General features: G+C 55.4%; 2 protein-coding genes across 6 annotated transcripts in view; both read left to right on the top strand.

Annotated features, from left to right (window-relative positions):
• The window catches only part of RPH3AL (rabphilin 3A like (without C2 domains)), a 122,783-nt gene extending 121,386 nt beyond the window's left edge, over positions 1 to 1,397 (top strand). The window contains exon 10 of one of the 3 annotated variants that reach the window (XR_012514578.1): positions 4 to 86. Coding sequence is in view for 1 of the 3 variants with exons in the window: in XM_074388327.1 (XP_074244428.1) it covers positions 4 to 134 (131 nt within the window). In the remaining 2 variants the exon portion in view is untranslated. Of the gene's footprint in view, positions 1 to 3 lie in introns of all 3 variants that reach the window. The other 2 variants (XR_012514577.1, XM_074388327.1) reach the window with 2 other exon arrangements.
• Positions 1,398 to 1,581: 184 nt separating this feature from the next.
• DOC2B (double C2 domain beta) overlaps positions 1,582 to 22,762 on the top strand; it is a 54,257-nt gene continuing 33,076 nt past the window's right edge. The window contains exons 1-2 of one of the 3 annotated variants that reach the window (XM_074388325.1): positions 1,582 to 4,360; positions 18,113 to 21,258. In XM_074388325.1, the coding sequence (XP_074244426.1) occupies positions 20,886 to 21,258 (373 nt within the window). In that variant the 5' untranslated portion in view covers positions 1,582 to 4,360; positions 18,113 to 20,885. Of the gene's footprint in view, positions 21,259 to 22,762 lie in introns of all 3 variants that reach the window. The other 2 variants (XM_074388326.1, XM_010339957.3) reach the window with 2 other exon arrangements.

Here is a 22,762-nt window from a genome sequence, read left to right as displayed (position 1 = left end):
CAGGGGGCCCAGCCAATGAGCCTGAGGTGGCTACAAGGAAAAAGCTCAGTTTCCTCCCCTACGACTGGTCCCCAGCAGGAAGGAGGCTGAGGCCAGGCGGGGAACTCCTCCCTGAAGCCTCCCGCACAAGGTGAGCAGCTGGAGGGCCCAGCTGTGGGAGGTACTAGGCAGAAGGGGCCTTGCCAGGAGAGATGGACGCCACGCAGACCCACACACAGCACACACTGGTATGTCCAGACACAGAATATGTTCAACTGTTTACAGAATACGGAGGAGGCCAGGTGCAGCGGCTCATGCCTGTAATCCCAGCACTTTGGGAGGCCAAGGCGGGAGGATTACCTGAGCCCAGGAGTTGGAGACCAGCCTGGGCAATATAGAGAGATGCCATCTCCACAAAACATTTTTTTAAAGTACCCAGGCATGGTGGTGCGTGCCGGTAGTACCAGCTACACAGGAGGCTGGGAAGGGAGGCACCCTTGAGCCAAGAGTTGGAGGCTGCGGTGAACTGTGTTTGTGCCACTGCACTACATACAGCCTGAGTGACTGAGCAAGACGCTGCCTCAAATAAATGTGGAGGTCCAGTTAGTCTGAATTGCCCATCCAGGTGCTTCAGTGCTCTTTTGCACAGGGGCAGGATGAGGGAAAACCTGGCACCGGCATTGGCCAGTGTGTATGAGGAGCAGGCCCTCGCCAGGCCGTGTGTGAAGAACATGGGCAGAGCCCCTGCTGCGGCTTCATCCTGGTGGCCCCACAGAGCAGGACCTTGATGCTCCAGTCTCCTGTCCCTTTCTTTTCCCCTGCAAACGATCAGGGCTCTGACCTACAGTGCCCGCCCACCAAGGGCTGTCTTGTGTAGAAAGCAAAGCAGAGCATGCCCCCCACCCCAGCAGTACCAAGCAGGCTGGCTGGAGGAGGAGGAGGAGGAAGCTCAGAGAGCCTTGGGAGCCCCCGACAAGGTGCACCCCCCAACCTCCCTCCAGCAAGACGGGCGAAGCTCTGAGCCCTTCGATGCAGACCCCAGGATGTCTGTGGCATCTTCAATGAAAGTTACCAGAAGATAATTCGGTGTGCTCACCCCCTGCCTCTCAGCGGCTGCTCTTTGGGGGCATTTTAAGTCTGACTGTACCTGCTGAGCAGCTGACAAGTGAAGCTTCTCCCTCCTCCTCCCTCCTTCCTGACTGCCTCCGCCTCCACCTCGGCCCAGGCTCTTTAATGGGGAGAAGGGAACCCCAAACTGGGCTGTGTCATCCCTGCCCCCCAAAGCAGGGGCCTGCTCAGATCAGTCCCCGCACCTCCTTCCCAGGCTGTGCTTCCAGACGTGGCACGGCAATGCCGGGTTCCCCAGAGCCCAGCTCCTGAAGGCAGATGTCAAGGCTTGTTCGTCTTTGAGTCCCTGGTTAGCTGTCAAGAAGTATTGCTGGATCAATGGACGCATGGATGCATGGGCAGATGGAGGGTAGGGATGGGTGAGTAGGGGCTGGAGGGGTGAGGATGGCTAGGGGATGGGGAGATGGCAGATGGGTGAGTGGGTGGAGGAGTGGGGGATGGGTGGGTGGAGGAAGGGTGAGTGAGGGAGGGATGGTTGGATGGATGAGGGGTCGGTGGGGGGGATGGATGCACGTACCACGAATGAAATTGCTTGGGGTGAGTCAGTGTGTGGTGAGTGTGAGGGTGGAGGACATTGCTGTACACGTGTATGTGACTCTGGCACTGTATAGGTTTGTTTATACCAGGATCACCACAAACAAGTGAGTAACGTGTTGCACTGTGACATGACAGCAGCTACAGCATCACTAGGCGGTAGGAATTTTTCAGCTCCTTTGCAATCTTACACTACCACTGCCGAGTAGACAGCCTGTCACTGACAAGCTTCATTCTACAAGGCGTGACTGTGTTTTCAAATACATCACTCAGGTATGCCACAGCAGCACCCTCCTCCTCTCTGCTGCCGCCAGTGTACGTACGCACGGGTCACTTGGCCAGTTGGGCCTCAGAGTCCCTGTTAAGTGCAAGGTTGGGCCAGGTGCACTCCACGGTCTCCTGGCCCTGAAAGTCTGTGCCTTTGTGGCATCTCTGCCCTAGGCTGTGGGTGAGACCCAAGTGGCCAGGCGCCCCACATGGGGAGAGCCCCTCATCCAAGCCCAGCAGCTCCTGCAGGCACACGTAGGAGAGCCATCAGCCAGACTCCGAATTGGGGTCCAGAGCCATCTCCCTTTGGTCTGTGTCCCCCCAAATCTCAGGTTCAACTGTGATCCCCAGTGTTGGAGGTGGGGCCTGCTGGGAGGTGCCTAGATCTTGGGGGCGGTTTTCTCATGATTGGTTTAGCAGCATCCCCTTGGTGAGTGAGTTCTCATGAGATCGGCCATTTAAAAGTGTGCAGAACCTCCCCCCACTCTCTCGCTGCTCCGACCATGAGACCTGCCTGCTCCTCCTTGGCCTTCTGCCAGGATTGTGTCTTGAGGCCTCCTCGGAAGCTGAGCACATGCCAACATCAAGCTTCCTGTACAGCCCGAGGGACCCTGAGCCAATTAAATTGCTTTTCTTTGTAAATTACCCAGTCTTGGATACTTCTTGATAGCAATGCAAGAAAGGGTTAATGCAGCCAGGGATGGTGACCTGCAGGGCCTGGAACAGACCCCAGGGGCCTTCCGGGGCCTTCCGCAGCTCTTAGGGCTTTCCAAGTCCAAACGGTAACTCAGCCTTCCGCAGATGGAACACACCTGCCATTTCCTCAACAGCTGGGGAGGGGACAGTTCCTCTAGGGAGGATCTGTCTTCGTTTAGGAAAAATGCTTTTAAAGGGCACATTTCAACTAGGGGCTAAGGCCACAAAAGAGACTTTGAAAACGAACAGAATTTAGAGGAAAGAGCAGAGGTCAGAGAGCAGAGGTGAGGCGGGAGGCCCCTGAGAGAAGCTCCTGTTCACCCCTGCATCCCACATACTTTGAAGGAGCGTAAAGGGCTTGTACATCACATTCCATCGGCTCCTGTTTGCGGTGAGGTGACATAAGCCCCCCGATCCCACCCCAGATGTCTGCAGTGTCCCACACACCCAGATGCCTCGTGCCTATAGATCTGGGGCTGAAAGGGGGCTGAATGTCACATCTGAGTCTCTGTGGCTCGGAAACGTGTACCAGATCACGTATCTACCTCAACACTGAATTAAGTCAAAGCAGACCTCAGAGCCAGAGGCGCTGTCACAGAAACCTTAGTAGGGGCTTTGGCCTTTCCCAGGACACAGATGTGACCTGGCACTTTTAATGCAGCTGAGGTGCATGAGACCAGAGGCAGAGTGACCAACCGTCCCAGACTTTCCAGGACCAAGGGGTTTTGCAAGAGGTGGGACTATCAGTGCTGAAACCAGGGAAGTTTCCAGGCAAACTGGGGATTGCTGATTGCCCTAAACAGCCAGCACCTGGGTCCCATGGACCCTCAGCACTCACATTAAAGGAATAGTGGGGGATGGCTATCATTCCCCGCACTCTACAGAGGAGGAAGCCAAGGCTGAGAGGGGGTCGGTGACTTGCACCGGACCACAGAGCGTGGCAGAGTGAGGGTTTAGCCCAAGGCCTGTGCTCGTGAGCGGCGTTCTTGCCACGTGGTCTCCTGAGGCCCCTCACAGCCTTCCTCTGTGCCCTGGTCCAGGGGTCCCCTTGCTTTCTGCAGCCTCCTCCCCACTCACACCCATGCCTTTGCTGGCTGCAGGTCACAGTCGCCCTCTGCCACCTTCCCCCCATCCGCCCAGCAGGCCCTCTGGAATTTCACCACACACCCACTCTGGGTCTAGAAGAATCACAAATGTGGCCTGGTTGACCTCAGCCTCCTCCCCACTGTGTCGCTGTCCCAAACAACCCCCGACCCTCCCTCTGCCAAGCCTGCAAGCAGCAGCCCCATCGTCTGCTCCTAGCTCAGGAAACACCATTTCCCGCCCAGCCCGGGGATTTCCAAGCTGGGAATTCAAACAGCTCAGCACTGAATAGGCTCAAACAGGGTCAGCTGACAGAAATAACAAGATGATGAATTATTCCAGGAAAAGAGCAATTTCCCTCATACCCTGCTTGACTCTGAAAACGCTGTGATCGTGGTGGAAACTGGAGGGGTCAGAGCTGGTATCTGGGGAAAGAGAAAGGGAGGCACTCTGCCCGCCGCAGTCAGTGCAGCCCCCAGGTGTGAGAGGATGTGAGGTCAATCCCAGGCCAGGCGCACAGCGGGCCACGAGCAGGCACGTCCTCCCTAGAGGCCCAGGACCTGCCACCAGCCAGGGGAAGAGGCTGGAGTCAAGGCAGAAAGCCAATATTCTGGACTCAGACAAAGGTGCATTCTCTTCCCAGCTCTGGCACATACTAGCTGTGTGACCTCAGGTAAGTAACTTGACCTCTCTGAGCCTCTGCCTCCTGGAGACAGCAGTAGCGAAGGCTACATGAAATAAGGTGGGGCACATGCTCGGAATGGTGCAGGAGTAAATGGCAGTGGCTGGGCTGCCCTGACTCACTCGCCCTCCTGATCTGTGCCCACTCTGTGATCAGAGGACTCTGGGTGCAAGCTGACGCAGGGCATGGTGGGAGCTGCCGTTAGATACAGGACCCTCCGGTTAGCTAGGGGGCCAGGCCCTCTCAGAGCAGCAGCTCCGCAGGTGAGCCCACACCACTGCTGATTCCGCAGAGGGCCCAGCCTGACCCCTATCCCCACCCAGCCAAGGCTCTCCCCTGTGAACCCTCTGCTCTCTCTCAGGCTTCCAGATAACAGACGTTCATCTTTTCCCTCACCTGCTTGAGGTTTGTGGTGGTTTTAAGATTGCTTTTTAGCCCGTTTTATGGAAATCTTTCCAAGATGTACTAGGAGCACCTCCTTTTTCCAGATCAACGTAGAAGTGTCTTGTCAACTTTGTTTGATGACTCAGGCCGCTGTGGAAGTGAGGAGACTCTTTGCCCCACACTGCTGGACCCCACCGTGTTGGGGCTGCTTCCTTCTCCAGCCCAGACGGCCCTCCAGGCTTCCTTTGGAGTCTGCTGCCAGTGACCCCTGGGGAGACTGAGCCTTGCTGGTGGAAGGGAGATAAACAAGCTCACCAAATCATTCTTCTTAATTTGCAGGAAGGCCAGAGCTCTCTCTGAGCCTAGCTCTGTTCTAAAGACATTTTTTACTGTTTAGAAGCCTTTGTTTGATTCCTTCACTTCCCAGGAACTGGCTGAGTTCCTGGGGCCGAAGTTGCCTTGAAGTTTGACTGCTGAATCAGAAAAAGAGTTTTCCTCTATTTTACTGTTAACTCAATCCACAGTTTGAGCTGGTAGCATAAAGGTTTCAAACATACTGGATAGGATTTCCTCAACTAGATTGTTTTGGTAAATACAAATAGGACATCTGGGAAGGACAGATAGAAAAGAAAAAGAAGTCTCAGTTCTGGGCTAAGGCACACGGAACGGGGGACGCCCCAAGGACGTTCGAACCTGAGACAGTCCATAAACCAGAAAACCCTCCCCCGGATCTGGGGGCTGGTGTGCAGCGGCCTACATGTTTATCTTGCTAAATTAAGAATACAAAGTACGCCGGGCGCGGTGGCTCAAGCCTGTAATCCCAGCACTTTGGGAGGCCGAGGCGGGTGGATCACGAGGTCGAGAGATCGAGACCATCCTGGTCAACATGGTGAAACCTCGTCTCTGCTAAAAATACAAAAAATTAGCTGGGCATGGTGGTGCATGCCTGTAATCCCAGCTACTCAGGAGGCCGAGGCAGGAGAATTGCCTGAACCCGGGAGGCGGAGGTTGCGGTGAGCCGAGATCGCGCCATTGCACTCCAGCCTGGGTAACAAGAGCGAAACTCCGTCTCAAAAAAAAAAAAAAAAAAAAAGAATACAAAGTACTAAGCATTGTATAAGATCACCCTTATTTTAGAAAAGGAAGGGGAAAGTCAACAAAAAGGTTGTGTTGTTTTTTAATTAAAGGATTTAACTTTAGGAAACACTCCCCACATTGCCCTCTGCCTTCCCCATTTTGTTGTAGGTGAGTAAAGTTGTCAGCGTCTTCGCTTCTGTAAACCACCAGGGCAGGACCGAGACTCTGAGGCCGGACCCTAGAACTCCTGGGTTCCGAGGCCAGGATACTGCTGCTGCCTGGGGCTTGAGTGTTCTCTGGGTTGGACAGTCAACACACAGCCTGGGTTCGAATCGGGAGCCCATCTCCTGTCAGCCACAGGGCCCTGCAGAAGGCCTCTGTGCCTCAGTTTCCCCATCTGTGAAACGGCAGGAGCTGCTGTGCCCTGCTCTTGGACTTGTGGTGAGGCCCCGTGTCTGCCACTCGTGTCTGCTCCCTGACTGCTGCTTGTGGCGGTTGTTAGATGCGGCTCCTTGCAGGCCCTTGCAGGTCTGCATGGACTCAGAGGAGTCCGGGGCCAGAAATGAGCTTTGGGGACGGAAGCATCCAGGCCAGTGAGAAGAGACACGGTGGGTTCGACTCCTGGCCACACCTGGCAAGGCAATCCCCAGAGATCATGCCCAGCCCCATCTTCCAGGTGCTGAAACTTTATCTAAGGACCTCAGCAGGCACCTGATGGTGTAAAGAGAGGCTGGTGGGGCATGGGGCCTTCCCAGCTGAGAGTGCCTTTTGTGGAAGGGAGCATTTCTCAGCTCCAGACCCTGACAGATGGGCCACCAGGGGACCCCGAAAGACTGAACACCCATCTCTCACCACAGACACGAGCACACATACACACTGACATTCTCCTCACCCTGAGTAACACAGGATCTATGAATAGCAGTTCTAGTCATTTCAGTGTGTCCAGCTGTGTGTGTGCTGTGGTGTGCACATAAGCATCTGTGTGTACACTATGTGCCTGTGTGGGTGTGCATCTGGAATGGTATGTGCACGCACATGTTGTCTTGAGTACGCTTATGCTTGTCTGTGCAAGCACAGGTACAGCCTACACACAGAGGTGTACACACACTCTGACTAGAGCTGGTGTTCAGAGATCCTGTGTTGCACATGTATGTATGAAAGTGTATCCCTGATATCGGCATGAGCATAAAAGAAGTTAAAAGTTTGTTCTGGCCAGGCACGGTGGCTCACACCTGTAATCTCAGCACTTTGGGACCTGAGACAGTGGATCACTTGAGGTCGACAGTTCGAGACCAGCCTGGCCAACATGGAGAAACTCTGTCTCTACTAAAATTACAAACAACTAGCTGGTCGTGGTGGTGGGCGCCTGTAATCCCAGCTACTTGGGAGGCTGAGGCAGGAGAATCGCTTGAACCCAGGAGGTGGAGGTTGCAGTGAGCCGAGATCACACCACTCACCGCACTCCAGCCTGGGTGACAGAGTGAGACTCCGTCTCAATAAAGAAAAAAAAAAAAGCTTTTTATGACATAACTCTCTCCCCCTTTCCACCCCCTCCTCTTTTCTCCCTTTTTTCTCTTGAGTGTAATGAAAAGGAAAGGCAGCCTAGGAGACCAGCAGGGGGTCAGGAGCTCGAAGTCACATGGACCTAGAGCCGAACCCCTGCTCTGTCGTTGTCCGTCCAGCCATGCGGAGCACGTCACTCACCCCTCCAGGCCTTGGTTTCTCATTCGTACGGTGGGATTAAAAACATTTGCAGTGAGAGTGTGTGAGTGCAGGGCGGCTGTACGGGGGGCGGTCGGGTGGCTGACTCTGGGGTCAGACTGCGGATTTGCGGCCTGTTCTGTGACTTTCTAATAGGGTGGCCGTGGACAGTTTGTTATGCCCAGTGCGTCCGTGTCATCGTCCCTAAGACTGTCACCTTGTGGATTGCTATGAAGGTTAAACGTGGTGACATATTTCACACCCTTACAGCTGTGCTTGGTGCACAGCAGGAGCTTTATAAGGGGCAGTTATTAAAATGAGTATCAGAAAGCACTTAGGAAAAAAGAGAAAGCAAAAAAGCATTGAGACTTTTTTTCTTTTTGGAGACGATCTTGCTCTGTCGGCTCAGCTGGGGCGCAGCGGTGAGACGGTAATTCACTGCATCTGGAACTCCTGGGCAGTCTTCCCAACTCAGCCCCCCAAGCAGCTGGGGCTACAGGTGCAGCCACTGTGGCCAGGTCATTTTTGAAAACAAATTCTGTAGAGACAGGATCTCACCGTGTTGCCCAGGCTGATCCAGAACTCGTGGCCTCTCTCAATCCTTTCACCCGGGCCTCCCAAAGCACTGGGATCACAGGCATGAGCCGCCATGCCCAGCCTGTTTGGAGTTTTTAGGAGGGATAGAAATGTTCTAAAATCGGATTGTGCTGATAGTTGCACAACTCTTTAAATTTACTAAAAATCATTAAATTGTGCACTTGAAATGGTTGAATTTTATGGTGCATAAATTATGCCTCAATAAAGCTGTTTTTTACAAGGCATTTGGAGTTAGTGAAAAAGCAACTTGCAGAATAATATATATAGGCTTGCTTTTATTTATGAAAAGTTTTAAACTATATGTATAGTAAAAATATCAAATACAGCCTGGAATGATGTATGGAGATTTCAAAATTGTGCTTGCCTGGTGGGGTGCAGTTGAGCCGCAGGAAGGGAATTTTAATCTGTAATGTGGTATTGTATTTATATTTTTTAAAGACCAGGAAAGCTGAGCAGTGATGTCACATAAAGTCAGAATATAGTAAGGGCAAAGCCAGGCACAATGGCGTGTGGTCTCAGCTACTCAGGAGGCCAAAGCCGGAGTATTGTTTGTGTCCAGGAGTTCGAGTCCAGCCTGGGCAAAACAGCAAGTCTCCATCTCTAAAGAAATCAGTAATAACGGGGGCAGGGAGAGGTGCTGAACGAGAGAAACGTGGTGGGGGCAGGGAAGGTTGGCCACTTCCTGTTTCATGCCTCAGGTGCTAATTATGCTGATGTCTGCTTTATAACTAATCATTTTAGGCAACTGTGTTTTATGCAGTTTTATGTTCTATAGTTCACAATCTTTTGAGTTAAAAAAATCACAGGCCGGGAGGGGTGGCTCAAGCCTGTAATCCCAGCACTTTTGGAGGCTAATGGGGGAGGATCGCTTGAGCCCAGAAGTTTGAGACCAGCCTGGGCAACAAGGTGAAATCCCATCTCTGCAAAAAAATAGGAACAACTAGCCGATGTGGTGGCATGTGCCTGTAGTTCCAGGTGCTCAGGGGGCTGTGGTGGGAGGGTCGCTTGAGCCCAGGAGGACGAGGCTACAGGGAACTGTGATTGCAACAGAGCAAGACCCTGACTCTTAAAGAGAAGCAAACCAAACAAAACCCTCCATAAAAAATGCAAATGTTAGTCTGGTGGATATGTTTTGGGATTTGTTATGCTATTTTCTACAGTCTTGTGTACTAAAAATCAGAATAATTAAAACAAAATTATGGCCCGCCTTGCAGGTGGGGTGGGGGCTGTTAGGTATTTGGATAACATGCCGAAATGCCGGGAAAGGAAGGGGGCTCACCCACCCTCCTCAACTAGGGCAGCCTCGAGGCGTGGCCTTGGCCGCCTCCAATCCCAGAGAGCAGCCTGCCCCCCAGGCTCCCAGACGCCGGCACAGACAGCCTCCCTGATTTATGAGGCTCTCCGCGTGCCCGCTGATGGATGGCCCTGTGCTCCCCCTCCCTCCTCCCTCTAAGCGCTGCTGCCTCCAGTCTCCAAGGCCACTGGCCCAGAGTGGGAGCTGCACAGGCAGAGAGGAGTCGGGCTGGCCTCCCTCCTCCTTCCCCCCAGCTGCCCATCATCCAGTGGTCACCCCACAGCTGCCTCCCTTCCACCTCTGTGAGCTGAGTGCTTGCCCTCTGTAAGCCAAGCACCAGGCTAGGTCTCTGCCTCCAAGGAGCCTTGCAGAGCAGAAAGGAGCAGGGCCTGAACACAGCTGCTTTCGACAGTTCCCCAGGCCTCTCGAGGACTTGGCCTCCAGGGACACCTTCAGTGTGAATGAGCCCCTCATGGGATGCTTTGGTGTCAGGATATTCCAGGAGGCGGCACCGGCCAGGGCTGTTGTCCTGCAGAGGCAGGTGGGGCTGTGGGCCTGGGCAGATGTGAGTGTGGGGAGGGAGGACAGAAGCCCTGAGACGGGTCCTTCTTGAGTACGAGGAACTTTGTCCAAGGCCCTGTAATAGGGGGTGAGCCACAGTCACCATCTCGGCTGCTGGAAGCCATGTGGGGCAGGAACTGTCACCCTGGTGGCTGCCAAGCCCTGAGCTAGAGCTCGAGAGGGAGCTGGGAGCCCGGGCCCTGCCTCAACGTTGCTGTATGACCTTGGACAGCTCAGGCCGCCTCTCGGCCTCCAATTCCATGTTCACAAAGACAGTGGAGGCCGTGCCGGTAGAACCCTGCTCCAGAACACGGCCCTACTCTGGGCTTGAAGTCTGGGCTCCCTGGGGGTGGGTCCCGAGAATCTCCCAGGGGATTCCGAGGCCGTCAAGCTGGACCCCCCAGCTCAGGGGCCACAAAGATGGCAGTGTCCCACCCAGGTCCTCAAGAAATTCAACACTGTTGGGGAGACACACTTGAACAATAGTCACCAAGTGTGGTAAGGCCGAGGTGGCACAGATGTGGCCATGCCAGGGATCACTGTGTAAAGCTCACGGCTGCACACCTGAGTAGGGTGTTGAAGGCAGCATTGCCGGGTGGTCACGGGTGAGTGAGGCTGCCCAGCAGGCAGAGCTCCCAAGCAGAAGCATGGTAGCTTGGGCTCATGGGTGTGTTTGGGCGCTGCACTGCGGAGGGGGTGAGGGATAGGGGTTCCCCTTCATCCCGGAGTCTTTGACTCTGAATACAGACTGCAAAGGGCTCCCCATGCTAACCCAGAAGGCAGGTGGAGTCCTCAGTGTCAGGAGCATCCAGGGGAGTGTGACAGGAGGGTGACCATATGCGAAGCCCAAGGGACAGGGGCCATGGGGGCCACTGGCCTCCACCTTCTGTCCGTGGGGCCCCTTCACACTGAGAGCTGAAGCCAGGCTCCACCACAGGCAGCTCCCCCAACACCACACTCCTCCCCACACCCCTGCCCGGACCCCTTCCTCCTTCCTGCATCCCTTCCATGGGCTTTTTCTCAGCCTTCAGGTTTCAGGACTGAGGCCAACACAGTGCCTCCTTCTCTTGCCTTAGGGCAGAAGAGGGGTCAGGGAGCCAGGAAGGGGCGTCGGGGGTGGGCACAGGGGCAGGGGCTGCTGTGCGGTTAGCCTGATACAGACCCCCAGCCCTCTGAGGAAGGCATGGCAAGAGCCTGAAGGCCAGGACTTGCAGGGAGTCTGGGACCCCCAGGTCATTGTCCTGTTTGTTTGAGGCAGCAGAGGGCTGGCCCAGCACCAGCTGGTGCCACTTAGGATGGTGAGCAAAGCTCAGCTTACCTTGCCCTCCCTGCTCACCTGCAGAGAACTATGCTCTGCCACCCGCAGCCTTACGTGTTGGGCAAGCATGCCCTGTCACCGGGGCAGAGAACAGGTGACTGTCACAGGCCAGGGGTAGGTGGCAACAGTCAAAGGTGTCAATTCTGCAGTCAGACAAGCCTCAGTGCAGGCCTGCTTCTTCCTAGCTACGAGACCTCAGCCGTTTACTTAGCCCTCACTGACTGAGCACCGCCCATTTTACTGTAATAATTGTGTATTTCAGTGTGCCATAGAGACACATGATCAGCATATCAATTCCCATCTTAGATGTTATTGTTAGGACAAAGCTAACCTGGGTATTTAAGAGATTTTAAAGTGAGTCTGTTTAAAGAGAAGTACCGAGTAAATAGTAGTGCAGGTCCCCGTTGGGAAGCTGATTCGTAAGTCATGGCGGTGAGGGAATGCCAGCTGGGGTTTTCCTTGGAGCTAATGGGCTCTGAACTGTTTCCTAAGCCCTGGGAGCCCCAGAGGGTTTGGGGCAGGCCTAGGGAACAGGTGGGAGAGGGGTCAGGATTGCTGTCCTCACCCCTGCGGACCAAGTGCTCCCCCCTGCACTCTGGAATGGGCTGCAGTTGTGATTTAGGGAGGAAGCAGCGTGGCCTGGGTGTGGCTGTGGGAAACGGGCTGAAGTGAAGCCATCGGTGGGGCAGCTGGGGGCTGGGGCCACATGTTGGCCAGCAAAGGCATTGAGATATCATGGAGGGTGTGTCTGTGAGGGCTAGGCATGGTGGGGTGGGCAGAGCCTCAGATGTGGGGGGCTGCACTGTCAAGGGATAGAAGAGGGCCAGGCTGGACGACATGGTGGGAGGGGCCCATCTCATCAAAGGTCTTAAATCCAGAGGTCCGGAGAGGCGCAGCCTCCAAGGCGTGGGGCCAGGGAGGAGACCTGCGCAGAAAGGAGGGTGGAGGCTGGGGAGGCGCAGAGCTGCGCGAGACCCCAGGCCACCCAGCCGGTGGGGAGTTAGTGTTCATCTAAGGCGGGACCTCAGAAGCTGGCATCTGCACCTTGGGGGAGGACTGGAAGTGACAGCTCCCCTCCCGTGGGGTCTTAGACTCCCAGCTCCCACCGTCCCTCCCTGGAACATCTCAGTTAGGACTCAGGGGCTGGGCCCAGTGCCACGTGCCTGGAATCCTAGACCCAACCACTCCAGAGACTGAGCCAGGAGGATGATTTGAGGCCAGCCTGGGCAACATAGCAAGACCCTGTCTCTTAAAAATGAAAATAAATTAATAAGAAGAAGGGGCCTGGGATTCAGAGAGGGACCGTCTTAAGTAATTATTCTTCAAATGCTGCAATTAAAATTTGTTTATTGTGAGCTTATTTTTTTCCTGCGCTTTTTATTGTGGCAAAAAGACATAACCTAAGATATGCCATTCCAACCATTTTTCTTTTTTTTTTTTTAGATAGAGTCTTGCCCTGTCACCCAGGCTGGTATACACTGGCACAATAATGGCTTACTGCAGCCTCAATCTCCCTAGTTCGAGGGATCCTCCCGCCTCCTCCTGAGTAGCTGGGACTGCAGGTACATGCTACCATACCCCACTAAGATCTTTTTTCCTTTTTGTAGTGATCGGATCTCACTGTGTTGCCCAGGCTGGTCTTGAACTCCTGGCCTCAAGTGATCCTCCCACTTCGGCTTCCCAAAATGCTGGGATTACAGGTGTGAGCCACTGTACTTGGTCATTTCTTTTTTCTTTTTCTTTTTCTTTTTTTTGAGACAGGGTCTTACTGTGTTGCCCAGACTGGAGTGCAGTGGTGAGAACATGATTCACGGCAACCTCAACCTCCCAGGCTCAAGCAGTCCGCCTGCCTCAGCTTCCCAAGTAGCTGGGACCACAAGGTGCAGACCACCGCACCCAGCTAATCAAAAAAATTTTGTAGAGACAGTCTCACCATCTTTCCCAAGTTGGTCTCAAACTCCTAGGCTCAAGTGGTCCTCCTGGCTTGGCATCCCTAAGTACTGGGATTATAGGCGTGAACCACTGTGCCCAGCCATTTCAACCTTATTTTTTTTTTGGATGGAGTCTCTCTCTTGTTGTCCAGGCTAGAGTACAGTGGCGTGATCTTGGCTCACTGCAACCTCCACCTCCCACGTTCAAGCAGTTCTCCTGCCCTAGCCTCCTGAGTAGCTGGGACTACAGGCATCCGCCACCATGCCCAGATAATTTTTATATTTTTAGTAGAGATGAGGTTTCATGATGTTGGCCAGGCTGGTCTCAAACTCCTGACCTCAGGTGATCCGCTTCCCTCGGCCTCCTGAAGTGCTGGGACTACAGGTGTGAGCCACCACACCCGGCCCCTTTCAACCACTTCTGAGTGTCCAGTTAGTGGCATCAAATACCATCACCACTATCCATTACAGAACTCTTTCATCACCTCCACAGAAACTCTGCATCTGTGAAAGAAGAACCACCTAGTCTCCACCCTGAAACCCCTAGCAACCTCTGTTCTTTCTGTCTCCATGAATTTGCCTATTCTCGGGCTTATTTTTTCTAACAGGCTAATACACATATGTGGTAAAAATTTCACAGAGCAGAAAGTTTCCCTGTCCCCGGGTGCTCTTCCCGGATGAACTGCTGTTTTCATTTCCTGTTCATTCTTTCAGAGGTATTCTGTGCATGTACATAAAATCTGCATGTGCACATGTCTCCTTTCATTCATTTACAAAGGGAATATGCTTTTTATGCCTCTTGCTTTTTTATTTAACAATAAGTCTTAGAGATGAAAAGATACTTAGTACATCAGAATAACAGCATATCTTCTGTATCAGTGCACACATCCTTTTTAATGGTTGTGTAGTGTTCTATTGTACAGGTGAGGCATACTATATTTAGCCAATCCTTTATAGATAGAAGCTCTTCAATTTTTAATTTGTTGCATTTATCTATTGATGGCATGTGCCCGCCCTTAGCAGCAGAAATGAAGTAGCTCCTAATTAGCAAGGAGAACTAATTAAACACAAAATAACTCTGTTCACACCTATCAGACTAGCAAAAGTTCAAGTCTGAGGCCAGGCACGGTGGCTCACGCCTGTAATCCCAGCAGTTTGGGAGGCCGAGGTGGGCAGATCACGAGGTCAAGAGATCGAGACCATCCTGGTCAACATGGTGAAACCCCGTCTCTACTAAAAATACAAAAAATTAGCTGGGCATGGTGGCGCACTCCTGTAGTCCCAGCTACTCGGGAGGCTGAGGCAGAAGAATTGCCTGAACCCAGGAGGCGGAGGTTGCGGTGAGCCGAGATCGCGCCATTGCACTCCAGCCTGGGTAACAAGAGCGAAACACTGTCTCAAAAAAAAAAAAAAAAAAAAAAAATTCAAGTCTGGCGATACCAAGTGTTGACAAGGACATGGAAGAGCTAGTGCTGTTATGGATGGTTAGTGAGATTGGCAATGGTTAGAACCAGTTTGGGGAGCAGCTACACACTCTCTAGTCAAGCTAAAGATATACAGCCCTTCAGCTTAGCGAATTTCCTATCCAAGAAACTCTCCCTGGCCAGGTGCGGTGGCTCATGCCTGTAATCCCAGCACTTTGGGAGGCTGAGGCAGGCAGATTGCCTGAGCTCAGGAGTTCATGACCAGCCTGGGCAACATGGTGAAACTCCATCTCTACTAAAAAAAATACAAAAAATTAGCAGGGCATGGTGGCATGCACCTATATTCTCAGCTACTTGGGAGGCTGAGGCAAGAGAATTGCTTGAACCTAGGAGGCAGATGTTGCAGTGAGCCGAGATCGCGCCACTGCACTCGAGCCTGGGCGACAGGGCAAGACTTGGTCTCAAAAATAAAATAAAATATAAAAAGATTAGCTGGGCATGGTGGTGCATGTCTGTGATTCTGGCTACTCAGGAGGCTGAGATGGGAGGATTGCTTGAGCCCAGAAGTTCAAGACTGTAGTGAGCCATGATCATGCCACTGCACTTCAGCCTGGGTAACAGAGCAAGGCCCTGTCTCTTAAAGGGGGAAAAAGAAAGTGGGCTAGGCATGGTGGCTCATATGTATAATCTCAGCACTTTGGGAGGCTGAGGCAGGTGGATCACCTGAGGTTAGGAATTCGAGACCATCCTGGCCAATATGGTGAAACCCCATCTCTACTCAAAATACAACAAATTAGCCAGGCCTGGTGGCAGGCACCTGTAATCCCAGCTACTCGAGGCTTAGGCAGGCGAATTGCTTGAACCTGGGAGGCGGAGGTTGCAGTGAGCTGAGATCGCGCCACTGCACTCCAGCCTGGGCAACAGAGGGAGACTGTGTCTCAAAAAAAAAAAAAAAAAGATGGAACAACTTATCATTGGAAGCTACCACTTGCATTGTTAATACCTTTGAATTGCATCATTAACTCAAAGCTATTGGAGGGAACATTGGTGGCTGTTGGCCCTGGCTTTGTACCAGCCCTGGGCTGGTTGGAATTTCTGCCCATTCTAATTCATGTATAATGCTGAGATGCTCACCCCAGTCATGAAGATCCTGGGCTCTAGGGGTCCCCAGGCCTGCGGTCACATAAGCCTCAGGCTCTGCCCCTCTTCCTCCCAGAGGTCATTTCTAGAGCTTCCCCAGAGGATTCAGCATTATCCTTCTGTGACATCTAATCTGCCAAAGGCAGCCTGATCCTGGGGTAAGTCTCTCCTGGCAGGGGAGCCTCTCACCCGGCCTCTCTCCAATCCCACAGCCCAGGCCTTGGCAGGGTGGAGGGAGACAGCCTGGTTCTTCCGCCCAGCCCTGGGCAGCCTCCTGGTGTCCCTGGATAGAAAAAAAGACTCATATTTCTTTGTACCATTGAGCCCATCACCGCAGCACCAGCGCCTTTGACATCTGCAAAACGACATCATTAGGTAGGTGTTAACTTTTCCCCACTGGTAGGCCTGGTGCTCGTAAATGTACTGTGACGAGGGTAATGTGTTTATGAGAATGTGCATAATAAATTATCAGAAATAGGCTGCATTTTTAACATCGCTTAATGTATCAAGTTGGCCTCTCACAGCCACAAGCTGTGTTGCAAACGCTGAGCTGACTTGCTGGCATCCGCGCACCAGCCTGCCTCCATGCCGAGGCCATGGCGCACGTCAAGAAGCAGGCATGGGACCCCAGAGTGGTGGTTCCTACATCCCTTCCTGACTTCCCCTCCGTCATCTGGAATCTAAAGAAAAATGGGCTTTATTTATTACCAGCCCCCTCAGAACGCAGCAGGGGCTTGTTGTGGGGTAGGTGCCCAATATATATTTGTTGAAACGTGGCTTCATGAATAAATGAACGGACAGGAGACCTTGGAAGGCCCCTTTCCATCAAGCAGCAACATTGTTTGGAATTCCTCCCTCCAAGCCCCCCTGTTGGGTTAAAGTCTTCTGTTAATACAGAGAATGTACTATTAGCACAGCAGGATAGGAGCCCCTCTGGTAATCAGGGAAGGGTGGAAATGGGGAATACATGGTAGGCCGGGGTCAGAGAGGGCCCTTCCTCTCTGGGCATGTGGACACCAGCCAAGATGCCAGCCAAGGAGCATCCAGCCAAGTGCTGCACAAAGGGTATTTCCTCAAAAACACGTTACCTGCTCCAGGAAGAGCTGTTAACTGGTCCTTCTCCAACAGGAAAGAGGTCAGACTATCCAAACAGGAGATCAGACTCCCCAGAGTGGCTTTGCCAAACCCCTCTGGAAATCCCAGCACCCACCTTGGGTTAGACACTCACTTCCCCGGTGAAGAACCACTAAATACTGACAGATGTCATGATGGGCTTGTGTTACGCATGTGAACAGCACAGAGGCAGCCCAGCAGGTTGACAATCGCTGTGGTAGACCGTTAGCACCCTCTCACCCGGCCAGTCTCAACCTTCACTGTGCACCAGAATCATCGGGGTGCTGGTTAAGACACATCCTGACTGCGCACACACATTCTGAGTCAGTGGGTGTGAGATGGGGGCCTGCAGTCGGCATTGTTGATAGACATCCTGTGCTGGGGGCAGTGACTCATGCTTGTAATCCCAGCACTTTGAAATGCCAGGGCAGGAGTACCATTTCAACCCAGGAGTTTGCAGCCAGCCTGGGTAACAACCCCATCTCTACAAAAATACAAAAAATCAGCTGGGCATGGTGGTGCATGCTTGTGGTCTCAGATACTTGGGAGGCTGGGTTGGGAAGATCACTTTAGCCTCGGGATGTCGGGGCTGCAGTGAGCTGTGATCACGCCACTGCACTCCAGCCTCGGTGACAAAGTGACTAGACATGCTATCGCTACAGATGCTGGGACCATTTTTTAAAGAACCCACTTTATCTCATTTGACAGGAGGCTTTGAGTGGATTTGTGGGGAGTTGGGAGAAAGCTCAGAAGCTTGTTGGGAAATGCAGGCGGCAGAGAGGCCAGGGCTTGGGACTCCTGAGGGCTGTGCCCAAGGGCAGACTCCATCCACTTAACTTTGCCAAGGGCTGGTCCAGCTGCCCACCCCAGCATGGGGAATGGAAGGCAACATGACTGATGAGGCTTTGGACACGTCCAACTGCTTAGAGATGACCACACATGCCAGCCAGCACCCCGCCTTGGCAGGTGCATCCATTTCTCACCCGGTCCTGGCGGCAGACAGAGAACAGCTGTCCAAATTTCACTCCTAAGAAGTCGAGGCAAGTGCAGAGAGTGCAGTGAAGGTTTGCACCAGGAAGGCGGTGCAGGGGCAGCAGAACCACAATTCCCTGAGTGCCATGTACACACTGGGCACTGTGCCGGGCACTGTGTACCCATCCTGGCCTCTAACTCACACAAGGTTGTTCTCCTCCCCTATTGCAGGTGCGACCCAGGACCTACGTTAAGCCACTTGCTCAGTGTGGCAGTTGAGAGGAGGCACGCTTGATTGCCGACCCTGAGAGTGCCTGCTGCCTGACTTATGCTCTTTGTAGAAAGTGAACGTCTGCCCAGATGATACCACTTCTGTCCCTTGGGGAGGCCCCACCCCGTGTCAGCTGGACTCAGAGCTGGGCAAATTCAGACCTAGCGTGGATTTCAACTCTGCTACCTGCCAAAGGCTGGCCCCCACATGCCACGTGTTTCTCCAGTGGGCACCCTGGGGTTTCCTGGCTCCATGCTTAGATGCTGGGTCCTCCACCTGACTTCTTCCAAACCCTCCCCACAAGCTAGGTCCTGCAGAGCCAAGAGCTGTGAGCTCATCCTCCAAAACCCAGACCCACAGGACAAGAGCCAGCTCTCAGTGAACACAGGCACAGGGCCTTGATGTTCAAAGGCACAGGCTTGGCGGTCAGGATGCCCAGGTCTCATCCCCAGTCTACCTCTTGCTAGTCACTTAACCTCGAAAGCCGCAGTCTCCCCATCAGTAAGATGATGATCACAGCCTCTAGCTCCTTCGTAATGATAAAATGATGGTTCAGCATCTGTATTTTAATATCTGTATCATTATATAATCATTTTGTGATGCAGCCACCTCTGGCACAGAAAAAGTGCCTATTTAAGGATTAATCTAAGCATTCCTGGAAATGAGAACCCCTCTGTACCAGGCTGCCCTTCCAGGCTCTTCTGGCCTTCCCTTGGCCTTTGGCTCTTGGAAGGCTGAATTTTTCTCCCACCAGGACCTGAGACTACAGGCTGGTTCATTTCCACTGTAACCCGTGAGGCTGTTGGCCTGCTACCTCCTCTTCCTCCTCCTCTTCCCCCCTCCTTTGAAGCCCTCCTCCTCAGTTTGGGCTTCCCCTGTCCAAGAAGCCTCAGGATGAACTTGGGGAACAAGGTTTTACCTGCGTTTCCAACTCTGCTCTGAGCCCCTGAGCTCTGTAGAAGGGAGGAGAAAGGGGGGAAGGGAGGGAAAGTAGAAGCACCAGAAAGGCAGGACACTGGGCTCTCCTCACAGCTCTGCCACCAGCTAGCAGTCACCTGGGCACATCCTTGTGTGAGCGCTAATTTCCTCACCTGTGAAGTGGGAACAGCAGGCCCTGCCTACATCCTGGGGTGGTTAAGGGATCAATGAGATGACAGCTGTGAATGTTCTTGGCAAGTGCAACATGCGCCATGTGTTCCTCCAGTGTTTTCAAAGGCCGGTAGTGCCGCCGCCACCCAGTTCAGAACTCAGCACGAAAATGAATTTCTCATCTCTTCTCACCACGAGTCTGGTCTTTCCAAAAGAAGGGAGACGGGAAAGCCAACTGAGCAGCTCTTACCTGTCAAGTTCTGTGCTGGATGGGGCCTTGCCACAGTGCTGTGCATTTGGAAATACCTTCAAATACGAAAACTGAGGCTCAAAGAGCTCAAATAGCCTGCCAGAAATGTGCAGCTGGAAGCAGGGCAAGGCTTTGCAACTCTTTCCTCTGCTCCCCATCCGTCTGCAGGGGTTGCAGTGGGGGAACAAGAGAGGCTTGGAGCCCCTCATTCAGACTCAACAAAGGTTCCCAGCTAAGAAGCTAAGCGTTTCATGGTCAGCGGAAACCAGAGGGTAAACAGAACTCCGTCTGTGTCCAGGGCTCTCTGGGGACACCTGTCCACGCACAGCCATTCCCACTAGAGCTCTGGTCCTGGAAAGCCGGACAGCGGGGTTGAGCTCTGTGGAATTTGTTTAGTGATCTGACCATGTGAGAGACCCAGAGTAAGGGTGGGGGTGGGGGTGCCGCCCAGCCTCTGCCTCACTTACGGCCCAGGCCCTGCCCTCACCCCTCCTGACCAGACCCTGTCCAGGTTCTCAGCCACCCTGCGCTGGTGGGTCCTTCAGGCCACTCACTGAGCAAGTGAGGGGCTGATTGGAGGTTAGAGTGCTGTGTTCGAGTATGAGACCTGAGAATATGTGTGCACAGACTGCCGCGGTGTCCGTGTACAGTTGGGCCTGTCCCTACACGCTAGGAGCTGACTCCGAGTCCTGCTAGATAGATGCAGGAGGACAGAGGGAGGTGTGCCCAGGGTCCCTGATCACTTCTACGAGCGCATGTTTGTGCGTGTTGTTGGGGGTTCGGGAGTGCCCTTGATCACCTGTGTGTGTGTCCCGCAAGGTGTGCGCCCGCGGGAGTTGGGGTGCACTGTGCCGCAGCACCCTCGACCAACTCTGTGTGCCCACGCACGCGTGTGTGTCCACGGGTGTGAGTGAGCGGAGGCCTCCACTGCGTCTCTACACCGGCACACCTGCGTGCGTCCCGGGGTCTGCGTCCCGCGGTCCCCGCCTTTCCCGCGAGCGTCCGTGAGAGGAAGGCGCTCGGCGGCCCTGCCCGGCCTTGAGAGTGCGCGCGCGGGGTCCCGGGCCGGGGCGCGCACGGTGTGAGTGTGGGTGCGGGCGACTGTGGCGCCGGGCGGCTCCCTCCGCCCCCTCCGCTCCGCGCCGCCCGCCCGCGCGCTCACCCTGCTTGGCTGCCGCCGGGTGACGCGGGCTGGGCCCGCCCCCTGCCTGCCGGCCTCCCGCACTCACTCGCGCCGGCCGCCGCGGAGCCGGCAGCAGCCGCGTCAGGGCTGTCCGGGGGCGCGGCCGGCGATGCCCACAGCCCCTGCCGTGCCCTGCCGGGCCTGCTGAGCCGCTCCCGGGCCGAGGTCGCGCCGGGCCGGGGCCGCGCCCGGGCGGGGCGGCGCTGCCTGCATGACCCTCCGGCGGCGCGGGGAGAAGGCGACCATCAGCATCCAGGAGCATATGGCCATCGACGTGTGTCCCGGCCCCATCCGCCCCATCAAGCAGATCTCCGACTACTTCCCCCGCTTCCCGCGGGGCCTCCCCACGGACGCCGCGCTGCGCGCCCCCGCGCCCCCGGACGCCCCCGCACGCCCAGCCGCGGCCAACGCCGGCCCCCGCAGCCCCTCCGACGGCGCCCGCGAAGACGACGAGGATGTGGACCAGCTCTTCGGCGCCTACGGCTCCAGCCCCGGCCCCAGCCCGGGTCCCAGCCCCGCGCGTCCGCCTGCCAAGCCGCCTGAGGACGAGCCCGACGCCGACGGCTACGAGTCGGACGATTGCAGTAAGTTTCCAACTCACCGACTTCGCGTCTCCTTCCCTTGCTGGGGCTCGGCGCCCCCGGCCTCGCGGGTCCCCTGGGTCGCTCCCCGCCCCCCGCGTGGTCGCCTCTCTCTCCGCGCACACCCGGAGGCGGGGTCGCCCGACCCTCGCGCGCTCTCCGCACCCTGTCCCGACCGGGCTGGAGAGGAGGGAAGTTTGGGGGCCTCCCCGAGGGCGTCCCGTTTCCGGGGCCGGGCCGCGCCCCCTCCCTGCCCGCCCGCCCTCCGGGAGCTCCGGTGCGGGCAGCGGCTTTTTTTCCCGTTAAGGGCGGAGCTGCGTCCGGGAGAGACACCAGTTGCTGCGGGCCGCGCGGTCACTCCCCTCTCGCCAACCGCTCCGGGAGGGCCCGGTGGCCCAGGGTCGGGCCGGGTCGAGCCGGGGAGGGGTCCGGGGTTGAGGGCGGCCCTGCCTCCCGGTGGGCCCGGCTTTCCGCAGAGCGCCGCGGCTTTGCTGGCGCGCGGGCTGAGGACCAGGAGGACCATGGGGCCGCTTGTCCTTTGGAAAAATGGACCCCATGGACACCATGGACCCCGCCGCGGTGCTCGGCAGGGCCGCGGACCTTCGCACACCTGTTACGCGCGCTGCCCCCAGGCAGGAAGGGCTCCCAGCCCGCCCGCCTCCCCGGGAACTGAGCCCCGAGCCCCAGGAGCGGGCAACCGCCGGAGTCCCAGGGCCGAGGCCCGGCGGGTGGGCGCTCGTGGCGCCTTCACCTGTTTCCGAGGGTGCTTGTCCAGCCAAGCGGGACTGGCTGGGAAACCGAGGCCGGAATAGGTCGCAGTCCAGTGAGGAATCGTTTTGTGCGGGTCAGGGTGGGATGGGAGACACCCCCCTTGCTCCAGTCCAGCTGTAGCCCCAGCCGTGTCACTGAGAGACCTGGAAAACCAGCGTCGAACCCCAGCCCTGGCCGGGATATGGCCCTTGCCTGGAAGGAGTTCTCGAAGGCCCCAGCGGCCCTCCCCTGCCTAACAGGGGTGTTTGAGCCTGGCTTGGGCACTTCTCAGGGCCTGCGGGCTGCGGGTCTGGAGTTTCCCAAACATCAAATGTGCCACCAGGAGATGAAGGTGGGGATTACCAGTGCTCCTCACCCCGAAGCGCAGACCCCCCCATTGCCCCGCCTGGGGAGGCCCATCAGCAGTGGCCGGTGAGAGCTGGGCCGCCGTAGGGAAACTGCCGGCTGTGCACTTTCTCGAGGTCTGGACCGCAGCCCTCGGGCCAGCGCCGGGCATATGGAGGCCCTGCCCTGGGGCGTGGGGGCTGGGGAGCAGCCTTGCCCCTCCACTTTCCTGCCAGCTTGGGGAAATTGGGTTGCGAGAGTGTTTTGCCCTCAGGGCTGTGCCCTAGATCCAGGCCCCTCCTCTCTGCTCCTGGAACCCTGTGGGAAGCTCACCCCGGACCTGCGGAGCCCTTGGGTAGGCCCTAAGTGGGACCCAGGTCTCTCCTTCTGCTGGCCTGAATCCAAAGCCTCC

The sequence above is a fragment of the Saimiri boliviensis genome, chromosome 17 (genome assembly GCF_048565385.1).
Source record: "Saimiri boliviensis isolate mSaiBol1 chromosome 17, mSaiBol1.pri, whole genome shotgun sequence".
NCBI lineage: Eukaryota > Metazoa > Chordata > Mammalia > Primates > Cebidae > Saimiri > Saimiri boliviensis.
This window is presented reverse-complemented; position numbering and strand designations above follow the sequence as displayed.